Source organism: Mercenaria mercenaria, chromosome 3 (genome assembly GCF_021730395.1).
Source record: "Mercenaria mercenaria strain notata chromosome 3, MADL_Memer_1, whole genome shotgun sequence".
NCBI classification, from domain to species: domain Eukaryota; kingdom Metazoa; phylum Mollusca; class Bivalvia; order Venerida; family Veneridae; genus Mercenaria; species Mercenaria mercenaria.
In genome coordinates, this window is record NC_069363.1 from 62,627,300 (window position 1) to 62,645,424 (window position 18,125).

Below are 18,125 nucleotides of genomic sequence, written 5' to 3' on the forward strand. Positions count from 1 at the left end.
TGAATTATGTATACATATTGCAAAAAGTGATGAGTAAAGTCTGTATGAAACAGTTGATAAGTGTGGTTCCAACTTTTCAAGACTTGGTTTCGAGAAAAGTAATCCTTGAAAATTTGAAAGAATGTACCTATTTGAACCATATCAATGTGGCATTCAGGGGTATTTATAACCCTCAGTGTTAGCTCTAGAGCTACAGTAACCTTTGGGCAGGTATATGCTAAATCTTAAACTCGGGGTTTGTGTTGCATAAATAAGTGGTGTATTAGTGTCTCCTAAATTGCAGACATTAGAAAAATGGCAGAGTAGATGCTCCAAACTAAACTCGCAGCTGACAATGGAGAAGAAAAATGTGAGCAAGTACCAGGAACAACTGAAGATGGTCAAAGCTGATATTGAGCAGCAGGTAAATAAATTTGACTTAAACTGTCACACTGTTTACCTTGATATAATTATATGCATGTATTTTCACATGATTGGCATATGTACAATCAGGCACTTGTCTGGAAGATGCATAGATGCTTTAGTTGGTAAAATAGGTTGTTGCTGTTCTAAGGTTTTTATGAAGCTTTCTTTGAAAATTTTCGTACCTGTTAAAATGCATATAACTTTTTTCGCAGTTTTCATTTGAAATACATTTAAATGTACTTTCGCCACAAACCATTGCTTTCCATGGGTGATGTACAAAAAGAAGCATGTATCTGATTTGTCTATGTGACATGTAAACAGGAATGTCCAATTGTGCTTTGTGACCTCAGACAGTGTCTTTTTTTGAGGACAGCATAACTCACCAAGAATTGTAGAAGGAAAGGCATATAGACTGTAAATAGTAATTGATTAATATTAAAATTTTCTCTCTAAAATGGTTTGAAAGAAGTTAAAGCACAGAAATGACATATTATATGTAATAGGTTGTTGAAAGGACAAAAAATTTAGTGAATGACCTGAACTCGGCCAAGAAAGAAGCCAGCCAGTATCTGGACAAATACCATGCCTTGACACAACGCTACACTCATCTCGAAGAACAGTATGAAAAACTGCAGGTTGGCAGTTCAGGTGAGTGAATAACTTGTTCACTTATTGAAATAATATCTGTCAGTAGGGCTCCTTTAGGTTTTTGGGTCAAAGGTCAAAATTACTTGAGCTTGTGACGCAAAAATGTTTTGATCAATAAGTGTTACCTCCAACAGGCTGTCGTAGGGACACTTGACTTTTAAGACAATAACAAGCCACATACATACATTCTGTACAGGGGAACAATATGAAAGTTGGGGTGGGGGGCAGTATATGGTAGGTACCTTTGGTGTAAAGATATTAAGATTTGACAGAAGTCTGACTGTCCACTCAGTAACTAGATCCACTAAATTGAAATTTGGCATTGAGGTATTTTAAAGTGTGCAAGATTGCTAATGTCATGGTTACTGTTGCTGCGTATGAAGTGAATCTTGCAAGAACTTCAGAAGTTCAAGGTATTTTTTTTCATGATTCATTAAAAACATTGGTCCCATGTGGTCTTTGGACGGCTTGTGTATGACAAGAATTAGAACCACTGCCTTACCCTTGAATGATTATGAGTGGTGACTAACCAGAATTGTGAGTCCTGTTCAGGTGCCATATAACCTGTACTGGTAGGCCGTAAAACCCATGTGTACAAACCAAAATGCACATGGATAGAAGGCAGTATGAAAAATATACACATTCTTTTGTTTTGTTACTGTGATAAAAAATGTGGCTGGTTTGGCAACAGAAAGTTGAAAAGGTATGATAACAAAAGGATCCTGTGATATCTCCAGAGGAACAAGAGATTTTTTCTCCTGAAAACTTCGTAAAATTTTTTAGAAAAACCATGTGGAGAATTTGTACATTATATTATTTTCCTAGCTAGTTTGTTTTTCAGTCTATCTGCTCATCAGTCACTAATGGTGGAACTTGTCACAAGTATAGTATATCTTTTCATGAAACCATTTGTAATAGAATGCAGTTTTATGAAGCATGTACTCATCATGTTATTTTGTTTGTCTATTTATCCATCTATCAGTCACAAAACATCGTGTAGTACAAAAGAATTTTCAATGAAACCAGGGCAATTTTGGGCTAAATGTGAATCGTCCTTTTATTTAGTTGCAGTTGCAGTGCCAGATACTAAGGTTCCTTTGTATACAATTGCATAATGATGCCATTTTTGTATGCTTGAAGGATTTTAAAGAAACTTAGCACAAATGTTCACCACAGCATGACAACATGCAGAGCGCATTTTTCGGATGGCAAGTTCAAGGTCACCCTTAGGGGTCAAAGATCATACCTTTGGGCTTATATCACTCCACATTGCAGTGCTCTTGTTACTATCCTCCGCTGATGAAATCGGGATGGGGGTAATGAACTGGCGTTGTGCGTCCATCCGTCCACAGCCATTTCTCCCCCACCCCCCACTCTCAAAAAAAATTTAAAAAATTCATTCCTTTTTTAATTTTTTTTTTTCAAACCTTCCATGAATACCGGTATTTATCAACATGCAAAGTTTTACCGTTCACCCACCTCACTCCACCCAGTCATGCCCACCACCCTGATCATGCATCCCCACACCCACCCCATTTTTTTTTTTTTTTCATTTTCCTCATTCAATATTTATAATCAACATGTGAAGTTTTGTACCTTCACCCCTGCCCCACCCCCCCCCCCACCCCACCCTCCTCAAAGAAAAACAATTCTTTTTCTGTTAAATTAATTTTGATTAACTTTTTGCCGGATATATTTTTTTGCCATTCCTCACCACAAACCCTTTCAGCGGGGGATACCAATTCATCGAATTTGCTTCTTGTTGTTCAAAAGTCTGGAATTCCAATGTCTGTTGTTTGAAAATGTTTGAAAATGATCAAGTTTTGACAGTCAGGTTACACAGGAAGTGTTTTATAGCTTATGCTCTTGTTTCAGGTGCCAAATCAGTTGCAACTTGTGACATTACTCAGGAAGTGATGGATACCAGTTACACAGTGAAACAGGAACCAGCTGAATCGTTGGCCAGTGAGACCACAAATAGTATTACACAACAGTTTGTTGAAACAGTGCCAGTGGCAAAGAGGCTGAGGCGCTCTGATCATGGTATGTATTGTTGATTAGAACTTGCTTAACAAAGTTACTCATGTAAATATCGCAATAATATGATAAATAACTGGATATGTATCATTAGCATAAAGTTCAGGTTTGATAGGAATGAAAAATAGATTTGAATTAGAGATTGTTCTTTGAATGGCACTGTGACACATTTCTAACATTATGACCATAAGCCTGAAAATGAAACAGAATAAACATAGATGTTTTCATTCCAGACACTTTCAAAATTTTGTTGGAGGTATCAGCTTCTCAGACATGATTTATTCAAGTTAGATTTCTGATAAATTTCTTTGGTGTTAGGGACAAATACTTTGAATGACATCGTTATTTGTAAATTGAGTAGGAATAGAGCATTTATAGTTGTCCTCCTAATCAGTAGAGGACCTCAATAACTTTACATTGAAACACCACTCACAAGAGCATCAGTGACTCTAACATCCGGGCTCTCTCAAGCAACTCATAAGGTTCCTGTTGTTTTCCTATTTTCTATAGGAGATTTCTATAGCTGGTCGAACATTGATAACTTGATTGTGAGAGCATGGCATCAGGTCCCAGTGCAGTGTATTAATGTATTCTTTGTTTGCTACTGGCAAACTTTAGCACAAATGTCAAAATTTTTGCATACCTCGAGGCTTGTGTGATATATTTTCTGATTATCTCAACTGTTTATATTTCGATATATTTGTGCTGATAATGCTTACTGATGAAAGGTTAAGAAAATTTTGTTTTTGATCAATGATTAAGCAATAATTGTTTCTGTCAGATTAGAGTACCTATGCAATTACAAGTGTATCCTTTTTGCAGGAGCGATCTTAACTGTTTGTTCAGCTAAGAATAGCCAATGATAAACTCAGTTTTTGGATGTGAATGAGTTGAATGTATTGTGATATGAAAGTAATAATAACCTCTTGAGTTTGGCTAATTCTACCATAGTCCCAGCAAAGGCATTTGAGATATGCACAGTGTCAGTCAATAAGAGAGCTCTTCATCTCCTATGTAGTGCTCAATTTCTTAATAGAAATAGATGTTTAAGGGTTTAAATAGAAAATTAAAGCTGATTTCATGTGTCTTGTTTATTATTTAGGTGTTTCAGATACTATCACAAAGCTTGTAGAGGAGTCGGAGAAAACACCAAGGAGGAAGAGCCCAAGATCTCTGTCACGTTCAAAATCAAAAACTGATGCTTTATCTAGCTCAAAAACTACACCTGTGATAAAACCTGTCTCCTCTTCTACACTCAGTCCAGCAGGAATCACTGATAACCACTGGAATAACTCAGATAACCAGTCTAACCAGAAAAGTGCAATAGCCAGTAAACCAGTCTCAAATGTATTAAGTAACCAGTCTGGTAAATCTCTGCCAGTGACTCACAGTCGACCAAAAGGTCTTAGACCAACAAGAAGTCAAACTTCTGGTCAGGCTGCAGTTTCTACTGTGACAGTACATTGTGATTCAAACAAAAACAGTACAAGTGTATCGAAATCGTTGTTAACCAAGACTAGTGTTGGTGATTCACAGAAGGAAGTGGGTGGCCTACTGTCTATAAGTAAACTAGGACAACATGGCTCAAAAGCAGGTCCATTAAAGCTTGAAGATGATACTTCTAAATCTATACTTAAGGTAAGTTTTAACCTTATTTGTCCATGACATGTCACATGCTTCCAGATTTCATTTAGACTTGTGGCTTTTTTTAGCTCACTTGAGCCAAAGGCTTATGGTGAGCTTTTGTGACTTTCAGTGACCATGAATGTGACCTACTGGCCCACTTTCTAATATTTTAGCATCAGTTTGCCATTTCAAACATGTGGCTCATATTACTCGGGTGAGCGGTTCAGAGTCATCATGACTGTCTTGTTCTTTGTTTAAGCAGAGATTCACCTTTTTGGCTTACCCATTTATTAGCTCATCTGATTTTTTGAAAAAAAATGATGAGTTATTGTCATCACTTGAGCGGTTGTCGGCGTCTGCGTCGGCGTTGCCTGGTTAAGTTTTATGTTTAGGTCAGCTTTTCTCCTAAACTATCAAAGCTATTGCTTTGAAACTTGGAATACTTGTTCACCATCATAAGCTGACCCTGTATAGCAAGAAACATAACTCCATCTTGCTTTTTGCAATATTTATGGCCCCTTTTGTACTTAGAAAATATCAGATTTCTTGGTTAAGTTTTATGTTTAGGTCAACTTTTCTCCTAAACTATCAAAGCTATTGCTTTGAAACTTGGAATACTTGTTCACCATCATAAGCAGACCCTGTACATCAAGAAACATAACTCCATCTTGCTTTTTGCAAGATTTATTGCCCCTTTTGGACTTAGAAAATCAGTTTTCTTGGTTAAGTTTTATGTTTAGGTCAGCTTTTATCCTAAACTATCCAAGCTATTGCTTTAAAACTTGCAACTCTTGTTCACCATCATAAGTTGACCCTGTACAGCAAGAAACATAACTCCATCCTGCTTTTTGCAAGATTTATGGCCCCTTTTGGACTTAGAAAATATCAGTTTTTTTGGTTAAGTTTTATGTTTAGGTCAATTTTTTCTCTTAAACTATCAAAGCTATTGCTTTGAAACTTGCAACACTTGTTGACCATCATAAGCTGACCCTGTACAGCAAGCAACATAACTCCATCCTGCTTTTTGCAATAATTATTGCCCCTTTTGGACTTAGAAAATCATTTTCTTGGTTGAGTATTATGTTTAAGTCAACTTTTCTCATAAACTATCAAAGCTATTGCTTTAAAACTTGCAACAGTTTTTCACCATCATAAGTGGACACTGAACATCAAGAAACATAACTCTATCCTGCTTTTTGAAAGAATGACGGCCCTTTTTAGACTTAGAAAATCATGGGTAGGACAATATTTCTATTACACAAAAAAAATCAGATGAGCGTCAGCACCTGCAAGGCGGTGCTCTTGTTACCTAGTGTTCTAGTTTTATAATCTGTCTGATTTATGTTTGATTACAAAACGATAAAAAATACAAGCAAGCATATAAATTTGAACAAGGACTATATAGATTGAACATACATACATTGAACTTTACACATTCCAGAAGAAAGCACTAGGAACTATTACAAATAGTCCTGTGAAAAAGCAGCAGTCTGTGACTACAACTGACAACTCAGTTCCAAAGATAGCCGGACCTCAGCGCACTCTAAGTCTGAAGAAATCTCCCCATGTGATGAGGACTAGGCGGCAAGTGGAGCTTCAGGAACAGAACTCTGAAACTGAACCTGAGGAAAGTCCCGCAGAATGTAAAGTGGCTTAAAATGAAAGGCAGGATGGTGATTGAATATATTCTTTGTGTAATGATTGATTAGAAAGGAGACAATACCTAATATATTTTTATGGTATTTATAATATGGCTGACCTTGTGTAAACACCACTTAGTTATAATATAACACTATAGTTAGATACAATGGAAAATGGCTAAAAATGTGATGCAGGAAAGTGATTGAAGTGTTTATTAACAAAACAAATGTAAGTAATGCTTCACTGTGACTATACTGTTTGTGTAATTGTTAGGAAGAATAATATGCATAGTGTAATCCTGTGGTATTTATGGCTTACTTAGCATAGTTTATCTCAACTTGTGTGTATAGTGGCTTGCTAATAATACGGCCGTATAAATAGATGTAATGCTGTTACATTGCATTTTAGTGTTTGTAATGACTTGATTTATTGCATTATTGGATTTTACTTTTTCCCCAGCTGATGCCGTATGCTGAATTTTACTTTTTCCCCAGCTGATGCCGTATGCTGGATTTTAAACATACAGAATTGATATACAGTTTATCTGAATGATTGTTACACATGAAGCTAATTTTCTCCACTATATATACTTTTTTCATTCATGTATATTCAGAACTTTGTTGTCAGAGATTGCAAAGTATTGATGTTATTAAGTACTAGTGAAATTAAAAGAATTATCACTGGCATCTCAGACTTGTAAATTAGTCATGTGTGAAATGTTTTTAGAGAATAACTTGAGGTGTGAGTGTCAGACTCCTTACATGTTGTTTATTCACATTTTTGGCAGGAAGACATTGGCAGTAGTTGGATAGTATACTAAATTTTCATTTTGACAAATTGTATCTTGATTTGTGAATGACACTACTTTTTAAAGTGAATTCCTTTGTTTTTGTTTCATACTGGTCTCATAGATATTTTTAGCTCGACTATTCATAAAATAGTAGAGCTATTGGACTCGCCCATGCGTCAGCGTCCGCATTGGCGTCCGCGTCCCGATTTGGTTAAGTTTTTGTATGTAAGCTGGTATCTCAGCAACCACTTGCAGGAATGGATTGAAACTTCACACACTTATTCACTGTGATAAACTGACTTACATTGCACAGGTTCCATAACTCTGTTTTGCTTTTTTACAAAATTATGCCCCTTTTTTGACTTAGAAATTTTTGGTTAAGGTTTTGTATGTATGCTGGTATCTCAGTAACCACTTGTGGGAATGGATTGAAACTTCACACACTTATTTACTGTGATAAACTGACTTACACTGCACAGGTTCCATAACTCTGTTTTGCTTTTTTACAAAATTATGCACCTTTTTCGACTCAGAATTTTTTGGTTAAGGTTTTGTATGTAAGCTGGTATCTCAGTACTCACTAAAGGGAATGGATTGAAACTTCACACACTTGTTCACTGTCATGATCTGACATGCACAAAGCAGGTCCCATAACTTTATTTTGCTTTTTTACAAAATTATGCCCCTTTTTCAACATAGAAATTTTTGGTTAAGTTTTTGTATGTAAGCTGGTATCTCAGTACCCACTAATGGGAATGGATTGAAACTTCATACACTTGTCCACTGTCATGAGCTGATAAGCACTATGCAGGTTCCATAAACCTATTTTACTTTTTTACTAAATTATGCCCCTTTTTCGACTTCCGTATTCATTCAAGCGACAAGGCCGTTGAATAGTCGAGCGTTGCTGTCCTCCAACAGCTCTTGTTTTATGTCTGATCGTCTGCATACTATTGTACTTTGATGAATGAATTCTAATTTTTTGGTTTTGTTTGAGTGATGTTTTTTTTTTATATATATAATTGTTGTTGTTTATACACATTGTAGTGCTAGTTATATAGAAATGTACCAAAAAATGTAAATAATTACTCCAAGGATAGAGTACCAATATGTAAAGTTATAGATGTTGTGTTACACCCAAGATAGAGTACTAGATGTTGTGATGTGTAAACCAATAGAAAATTCTTTCAATCAGCATACCTGCAGGTATTACGCATTGAGAAAATGTTACATATTTAACACAACTGGCATATCTGGATGTTATGAAGCGAAAAGCGCTATGCCATTTCAATATTCACAAAAATCTGAAAGAATTATATATTTCTATCATGACACAATAAAAAAGTTTCTATAACGTTTTTGCACTTAATCCATGGATAGCCAGGTCATGGTTTCTTTAACTGTAAAGTTTTGTTATTGACAACTTGTTAGTAGGTTAGAAAAGATGTATATTTCCTTATTTATTTTGTCTGACAGTTATATGTTGTTGAGATTGTTGTTTAAAGTTTTTATCTACACATGTATTCATTCCTTTTCAGTATTCATATGCATTACTACTTCCAGATTTTAAAAATAACCTGGTGATTTTAAAGCTACTCGCTCACACTTGGGTGAAATTTTTCAACATGTTCTTTCCCACCAAGTTTGGCATAGAATGTAATACTATATATGGCACTAAAAAATAAAGTGGGTGAAAATAACAGATATTGGTAAAATGCAAGAAGAATGTAAATTTTCAGCATTATTTCAAAAGTGTTGCAATGGTTTACTACATTCTGCACAATATTTTTGGTTATTTATAAGAAAATCTTACAAAAATCTTATGTCAGTAAGTATGTACCACTAGTCACTTTCAGAGTACTCACATTTTATGGATTTTTGAAAAAATATTTTTTCGCCTAAAAAAGAAGGGTTAGTCCCATTAAAGCCAACAGGTTGTTGCTGTGTAGTAATAATCTTCCATCAGTTGAATGATATTTAGTCAAGTTATTTAGAATTATAAAAGGTGTAAATGTTGTCCAGACTTCCTGTCTGAACTGCCCTGACTTCTCTCTCTTGCCATTTTCATATGTTTTACCTTGTCATTTAAATGAAGCCTTTGGGGAGACATGTTCTAAAAGACATGTTTGAGTCAATAATAATGAATCACCTTGTAGGTGCACAATGATGATTGAACTTCCTTAATATGAATTATATTTGATGACTATTTCTTTGATTTTTGGTTTGTTTTTGTTAAATCTTTACTGTACAAATAATATAACATGAAAAATGATGACATTTGCAGTGGTTAGTGGCATACAGAATAACATACATAAATAAAACCAAAGTAAAATCTAAATATTTTAGTTTCCTCTGTTGAAGGACAGATTTTTATTCTCTGAATAGTTGAAATTTTCAGGAAGTTTATCTCCCTTCTACCAAAAGTAAAATACTTTGCCATAAAATCTTTAAAAACTATTTCCAAGGATTTCTGGATATGTATATATTAGGAAAATTTATAGTCACAGTTATAATTTATTATGAACAGGTGGATCTTTAACCTTTAGCCTGCTTGGGGCAAGTGATTCTGCCTTTGCGACCAGTGCAGACCAAGATCAGCCTGCACATCCGCAGGCTGATCATGGTCTGCACTGTTCGCTATTCAGTCAGTAAATTTTAAGTGAACACCCCTTCGAATGATAAATGGTACTGCCCAAATTGAATGATAGACCAGTCCATTTTAGAAATTTAGCAGGATAAAGGTTAAAAAAGCGAAACTAATGATTATAAAGAAGATATTTGTTTGTTTCTGTGTAAGATCGAAAATATATCAAACTATGTGAACACAAGAGGCTTTCAGGAGTGGCATAGTCACAAATGAAGATGCAAGATCTCATGTTTGTGTATGCATCTTTTGTTGATGTGTGATCTTACTTAAAACGAACAAATTGCCTTTTTATTTCATGTCTTTTCAATGGTTTTAATCCGACTTCTCTATTTTGTAACTGTGTACCAATGAAAAAAATATTTTTGATTATTTTTTTTCGCTGTAAAAAGCAGATGTATCTCACCCTTTTTTCAGTGATTTACTTGAAAATATGTAGAAAGGTAGTTTATTATGTTAGTTTTATTAGTTTTTATTCTGCAGCATTTCTGTTTTTGTGAAACATTTAATTTGTTTTGTTTTGTTAGATAATCACGTGACTGGGTGAGTTGCTTAAATTATGATTGGTTCATTTTCTGTTTGTAGATCTACATTTACTAAATTATTTTACATTGACATAACACACAAAACTGGGGTCATTTTGTGTTGTGTCAAATGTATCTATGAAATGACGTTAATAATAGTATAATATGATATTCAACAAAAATTCAGTCTTTACTTATTCTGCCAATTCAGCAGTTTCTTAGAAAAATTTGATATTTTGTGAAAAGGGTAGAAAAATAGTTCAATCTTTATACTAGTATTTGCCGTAATTATTAACCTTTAGCCTGCTAGCAGCAAGTAATTCTGCCTTTGCAACCAGTGCAGACTAAGGTCAGCCTGCACTTCTATGCAATCTGATCTTGGTCTGCACTGTAGGCTATTCAGTCAGTAAGTTTTCAGTGAACACCCCTTCGAATAATAAATGGTACTGTCCAAACTGAAAGATGGGCCAGTCCATTTTAGAAATTTAGCGTGCTAAGGGTTAATTTGGAATAGTATTACATGAAAATATTGTGAGATATTTATTTACTAAAAACATGCGATATCTTCTGAACATAACACATTTTAAGTTGTTGGGACAATTTATTAGACATCAAAAAAGTCTCTGAACATCTAATAAATAAAGGCATTCTCAGTCAAGGAAGAAAAATAATGTTTCAAAATTTGAATCTAAATTCGAAAATCAGAGCCAAAGAATGCAAACAACATCTTTAAATAGGAAGTTTTTCTATAACTGTATTCTACGCATTTCATTTTAAACTAATTGCAGGAGACAGAAAAAGGCAAAATAACTTTTTGAAATGCATTCAGTGTTTTAAAATGCTGATGAAATTAGAGAATTAGATAAAAATGATGTTTCAAAAACAGGGACTTTATTTAAAGATTTACAATTTCTTACATAACTTGTGGTTTTAGAACGATACAAAATAATCTGTAAAATATTGTTCCAATAAATGTTATCTTGAATCTGATGATTTTTGATCAGTTGCAAAAGTAAAAAAGATAATCTGCTTACTTACTGACCGTGTGAGTTTTATAACTTTACATTAAAGAATGCAATGTCGAGACATTAGTTTTAATCATTTAGGAAAAGGATGTCTATGTATGTCTTGTAAACAAAGAACAATCATTAGCACCAAAAGTTCATAACTGCAATATGCCGTTTTTAATCCCCCGCCGTGGCGGAGGGATTATAGGAATGGTCTGCGTCCGTCCGTCCGTCCTTCCGTCCGTAACAAAATCGTGTCCGGTCCATATCTCCCAAACCTCTTGAAGGATTTTCATGAAACTTGGGTCAAATGATCACCTCATCAAGACGATGTGCAGAACCCATGAGTCAGCCTTGTCGGTTCAAGGTCAAGGTCACAACTCAAGGTCAAAGGTTTGAGCCTGCCATTTTGTGTTCGCTCTATATCTCCTAAACCCCTTGAAGGAATTTTATAAAACTTGGGTCAAATGATCACCTCATCAAGACGATGTGCAGAACCCATGAGTCAGCCATGCTGGCTCAAGGTCAAGGTCACAACTCGAGGACAAAGGTTTGAACCTTCCATTTTGTGTCCGCTCTGTATCTCTTAAACCCCTTGAAGGAATTTTATAAAACTTGGGTCAAATGATCACCTCATCAAGACGATGTGCAAAATTCATGAGTCAGTCATGCCGGCTCAAGGTCAAGGTCACAACTTAGGGTCAAAGTTTTGAACCTTCCATTTTGTGTCCACTCTATATCTCCTAAACTCCTTGAAGGATTTTCATCAAAGTTGGGTCAAATGATCACCTCATCAAGGCGATGTGCAGAACTTATGAGTCAGCCATGTCGGCTCAAGGTCAAGGTCACAACTGAAGGTCAAAGGTTTGAGCCTTCCATTTCGTGTCCGCTCTCTATCTCCTAAACCCCTTGAAGGAATTTTATAAAACTTGGGTCAAATGATTACCTCATCAGAACGATTTGCAGAAATTATGAGTCAACCATGCCAGCTCAAGGTCAAGGTCACAACTAAGGGTCGAAGGTTTGAGCCTTCCATTTGGTGTCCACTCTGTATCTCCTTAACCCCTTGAAGGATTTTCATCAAACTTGGGTCAAATGATCACCTCATCAAGAGCTCATGAGTCAGCCATGTCAACTCAAGGTCAAGGTCACAACTGAAGGTCAAAGGTTTCAGCTCTGTATCTCCTAAACCCCTTGAAGGATTTTCATGAAACTTTGGTCAAATGATCACCTCATCAAGACGTTGTGCAGAATTCATGAGTCAGCCATGTCAGTTCAAGGTCAAGGTCACAGCTAAAATCAAAGGTTTTACCCTTTCACTAGCCATAGCAGTGGCGGGGGATTTAGCTGTCTTTCAGACTGCCTTGTCTTAGCTTAAAATGATACTTACGCTATTAGCGTTCGATCTGTTGTGTCTGCCATATGCACCTTTCAGTGGTGGTGCTATACGAAATATCCCCAGTTTTGTGCATTATGTCATTGCACATGGTACTAATTAAAGAATGATTAAACAGTTTGGTGTTTTGTGGTTTGTTTAAACCTTAGGGAATAGATGTGTTCAGTGTCTTCTTGATCCATGACATCTCACAATTTGTCAGGCTTGTCATAGTTGATACCAAAGGTCCACTTTTGGACCTCACATTTTTAGCAGTTTTGATACGCAGGGTATATAACCACAAGATCTCAAGGTGGATGATAGAGAAGAGTTTTCAACAGTTTTGATTTTGCAAGATGGCCCAGTGTGGTTGTATACCCTTATAAATGCACAAAAAGTAGCATTCAGTTCTTAATTAGCCTAAAGATTGGCTTAAGACCACCTCACAGACGAAATCTTTCCATCATCTGTGACTTACAACCCTTTCCATAGAATAACTTCTACACTAAATATTATTTTCATCTCAAAGGCGTAAAAAATGGTACTAGTAGCTTCCTGGCTTGGCGCTCGGCATTAAGAGGATAGTGCTAGGACTGGTCAGCCCGGTGTCAGTATAATGTGACTGGGTGGGGTATCATGCCTCGTGTCTACGGCGTGATATTCCAGTGAGGCAGCACTATAAAGTTGGGCATTGTGCTCACTGCTACAAGTAGACACCATCGTTTATGTGAATGAAAAATTGTTGAAAAAGACGTTAAACCCGAACACACAGAGATTATTTTCTTCTAAATTTGTGAATGTACCCAGTCTATTAAATCCTATATCTAGTATCATAATTTTATAATTCTTGGAGAAAATCTCTGAAAAATAGACTTGCTGTTGTTGCTAGTACATAAAGAAGAAATGCACAAATATGTGGAATCTTTTATCAGTCTAGTAGCTGGGCCACTCTGTCCACAACGATAAGCAAAATGGTATAAAGGTGGCGATAAGTTATATTAGGTAAAAAGTAAACACCACCGTACGTGCTGTGAATTCTGTTGCTCAATAGTAGTAATGTCCAAGCGCCACGATATAATGCTGCATACATGATATTGTGGAGTTTTAAAGGTCGCTGCAACTTTATCTACCTCTCAAGGGCACGAAGTTGCTCTTTGGTGACTTCAACACCCTAAGTTTTCTGATTCTGACCATTTTGTACCAAAAATGAAGCCAGACAAAATACACATGTTAGCTGAATCTGATCATCACGGTGGTTAACCTTACCCAAAATAAAGTTCTGGATTTATTCCGAACAGCTACCCCAACATAAGTCAGTAACATCAATATCTCCAAAGCCAAGAGAAATGATTATAAACATCTTCATTAATAAGACGACAGTTGCGGAGGCGATTGACGGTGAACGACCTCTTAATCAGATTCACATAATTCAGGCAGGTAACTAAATATGTCGCAATTAAGAAATTAGACTATAAACAGCTTTCCCATTGGTCACTCAAGCTATAAAAACATGTGGGGGTGGGGGAGACAACCCTTGTCAAAATGTAAAAAAAAGCACAAACGTCAAAATCAATACACAAAATTCAAAACCATTTAATATCGACGTTCACGCGGGCTAAACCGACGACGAACTAGTGGTTCATCGTGGTACGGTCCCTTAATTGTATCTCGTGGATCATCTCTGTGCTTTCTGTCACGTAGCCGCCTTTGGCGTCACGGTATTGTACATTCACTTCAGTATCTTCTATCTCGTGATTATGGACGACCTCTATATATCGGCCGTCCGAACGTAATGTGCGTCTACGTCTAGATGACGGTCGTAGGTTCGATCCCCGGCCGCGTCATACCAAAGACGTAAAAAATGGTACTAGTAGCTTTCTCGCTTGGCGCACAGCATTAAGAGGATAGTGCTAGGATTGGTTAGCCCGGTGTCAGTATAATGTGACTGGGTGGGGTATCATGCCACGTGTCTACGGCGTGATATTCCAGTGAGGCAGCACTATAAAGTTGGGCATTGTGCTCACTGCTACAAGTAGACACCATCGTTTATATGACTGAAAAATTGTTGAAAAAGACGTTAAACCCAAAAAAACGCACGCGCGCGCACACACACACACACACACACACACACACACACACACACACACACGTCTAGGTGACACCTCGTCCCTGTATGGTCTTTCCGCTGGTGGCGGACGACGTGGAGGAAGTATGCGTCTAGAAGGCCGTGGCCCATCACTTAGTGGCCTTTCAGAAAGGGCTGGTTCAATTGCAGATGATCGTACAGGAAGACTTCCATCTGCAAGTGATCTCTCAGAGGCTGGGGCATCACTTTCCGGTCTTGGTGGTTCGTCTCTGTACGATCTTTTTTCTGCTGGAAGTCGGCAGCGTGGATGCGACCTTTCATCTCAAAGAGGGGGCACATCACTTACTGTTTCTAGTGGTTCGTCTCTATACCTTCGTGGAGGAGGACGACGGCGTGGAGGCAGCCTTTCATCTTGTGGTCTTTCAGAAGGTGGAACATCACTCCCCGTTCCTGGTGGATCGTCTCTGTATCTTCGTGGTGGAAGAAAGCGACGACGTGCAGATGGCCGTTCGTCTCTGAGAGGTCTTTCACGGTGGAATATCAGTCCTTGTTACTGGTGGATCGTACCTATACCTTCTTGATGGGGACAGGCGGCGGCGTGAAGATAGTCGTTCATCTCTTAGTGGTCTTTCAGGAGATGGATCATCACTCCCTGTTACTGATGGTTCGTCTCTATACCTTCTTGGCGGAGGAAGACGGCGGCGTGGAGGTAGTCGTTCATCTCTCGGTGGTCTTTCAGGAGGCGGAGCATCTCGTTCTCTGTATAGTCTTCTTGGTGGTGAGGCGGCGCCGTGCAGTTTCACCTGTTAGAGGCCTTTCTGGTATCGTGTGATCGTCTCTGTATGCCATTGTTCGTGAAAGGCTACGTCGTGGAACCGGTCTTTTATCCCTTAGCGATCTTTTCGGAAATCGTTCTTCTCTATATCGTCTTGATGATGGAAAGCGTCGTCTCAGAGGCAACCTTCATCTCTTCATGGTCATTCCGTAGAGAATGGTCTGAGGTGGGGTCGCCGTGAAGATACCCTTCCATCTATCTCTGAGATGGAGTGGAATGTCTGTGTCTGATAACGGTAAATTGTGCCTGTATGATATTGGAGATTGAAGGCGTCATAGCGGAAGAAGGCTTTCATCTCTGATCGATGTTTCAGAAGGCGACGTGTCACTTCCTGCTATCGGTAGTTCGCGCCCCGATGCCACAGGGCGGTCTTGTCCATCTCTAGGTGGCGAAATGCGGCTGGTAGAACGTTGTTGAGATAGTAAGTTTTCATCCAGCGACCCAGACGAAGATGCAGGAATGCTGCCAACGTTTATTGAGATCTCGTTCATTTGAATACAATGTACTGTTTTTCGGTAGAATTTCTGCTGAGGCTTGACTGCCATTTGATTGATGTGCCCCACCCTTGTCAATATCAGATATTTTAGGAGGTATAATCATCTGTTTTTTTGATCTGACGTGACACTTAAATCTGTTTTCGGATTATCTTTAAGCTGAATGTCTGAGTTTGCCGATAGTGAATTGCAGACGGATTAACGTTATAGGCAGGTTTAGTGTACCTGTTTGATTTATTTTGGTTATTCTCCATGGTATTTAATGTATCCAAAATTACTTTATATTGTTTTTCGGTTGACACAGTTGGTGGCTCCAGTGTGCTCTTGTCTATGTTGTCTTGCGTTAAATCTACTACTAATTTATCGGATGAGGCTGAGAAACTCGGCAACTGGTGTGTTATTTAAATTTTCTTTCGAAAATGGGTTTGATAATCCCACAATTCGTGTTTTCTTTTGGTCGGTAATTGTTTAGGCAGGTGTTCTATCGTCGCTAGATTCTGGATTGCTTGAAGACATAATTTAGGGTTAATTTTGATGCATTTTCACTATATCACAGTTATTATCAAACGCATTTGATTCAAACTTAAAGTAGTTGTTCCACATCATCACATCATATGACACAATGTACATAACTCTTGCACCAGTATTTCATGAATTATGCCCCCCCCCCCCTTTTTGCTTAGAATTATACTTATATAGAGGTTTGATACATTTTATCTGTACCTGTCTTATCATTTGACATTTTTTAACACAGACTCGAGCTATTGTGCATCGTATTGTATTCATCCACCACTGGAGTCATCAGTTTCAAATGTAACCTTTTTCAAACAAGGCTTTTGGTGGGGGGTATGAATTACATTTGGTGATAGCTCTAGTTACACTCGGATCTGAAGTTAAACCTTCTCTTTACTTTGATAATGTTCTTCTTGATTATATTGACAGTCATAAACATTTAGAGAGTTACTTTTAGATCAGATGGTAAATGGCACGATCATATCAATAATATACTTTCACCTGCCTCAAAAATACTAGGGTCGATGAGAGCATTAAAGTTCAAACTAAAAGGAAATACGTTAAATCAAATTTATATATATCCTACATGAGATCTGTTCTGGAATACGCATCAATAGTCTGGGATGCATGGCTGTGCAGATTACGAAAAACATTCTCTTGAAAAACTCCAATATGAGGCTGCACGTATTGTCACAGGTCTTACGTACGAGGTCTTGTTTCTATCGAACGTCTTCTTAATGAAATTGGTTGGGTATCTCTGTCCGATAGACGAAACATTCATAAACTTGTTACCATGTATAAAGCCAAACATCGAACATTACCGGACTATCTATTAAATCTAATTCCAGATACAGTTGCCAATGATGTGCCCTGTCTTCTAAGAAACAGGAATGGTTATATAACAGTTGCTCGTCGTACGCAAATATTTGCTAACTCGTTTATTCCATCAGCTTCTTCTTTTTGGAACGATTTAGAATCCGATATAAGAGATTCATCCACAATTCATATTTTTAAATCACAACTTAAACTAAAATACAAACCTCCTATTGTACCCACATATTTTTGTATTGGCGAAAGGCTGTACTCGGTTCTCCACGCTCAAATGCGTAATAAATACAGTAATTTAAATGCTGATTTATACAGAAATCATTTAAGAGACAAAGCTGCATGTGACTGTGGTCACGATATTGAAGATGCTGAACATTTTCTCTTTACGTATTTCACGTATTTTTCATCCACTGAATACGCGTACTCTTTTGTTTGGAGATGAAAATTATACTGAAGAAGAAAATTCACTAGTATTTTTAGAAGTACAAAAATAATATATCAAACATACAAATCGTTTTCGTTAAGATATCTGATTGCTGCCGAATTATAAGCTTAACGTAGTTGTACCTCACCAAGTTACGACCCAAAACTCTGAACTTTCCCTCTTCTTATATTTCCATCTATTTCGCTTTCTCTTAATTTCTACAGTTAACTTAATTGTGAGTTAAGTCA

General features: G+C 37.1%; 1 protein-coding gene across 2 annotated transcripts in view; it reads left to right on the forward strand.

Moving 5' to 3' along the window:
- The window catches only part of LOC123525717 (centromere protein F-like), a 49,479-nt gene extending 36,641 nt beyond the window's left edge, over positions 1-12,838 (forward strand). For both annotated transcript variants that reach the window (XM_053538723.1, XM_053538724.1), the window contains exons 9-13: positions 284-403; positions 909-1,053; positions 2,929-3,096; positions 4,193-4,728; positions 6,158-12,838. In XM_053538723.1, coding sequence (XP_053394698.1) covers positions 284-403; positions 909-1,053; positions 2,929-3,096; positions 4,193-4,728; positions 6,158-6,373 — 1,185 coding nt within the window. In that variant the 3' untranslated portion in view covers positions 6,374-12,838. The remainder of the gene's footprint in view (positions 1-283; positions 404-908; positions 1,054-2,928; positions 3,097-4,192; positions 4,729-6,157) is intronic.
- The last annotated feature ends 5,287 nt before the right edge of the window (positions 12,839-18,125 follow it).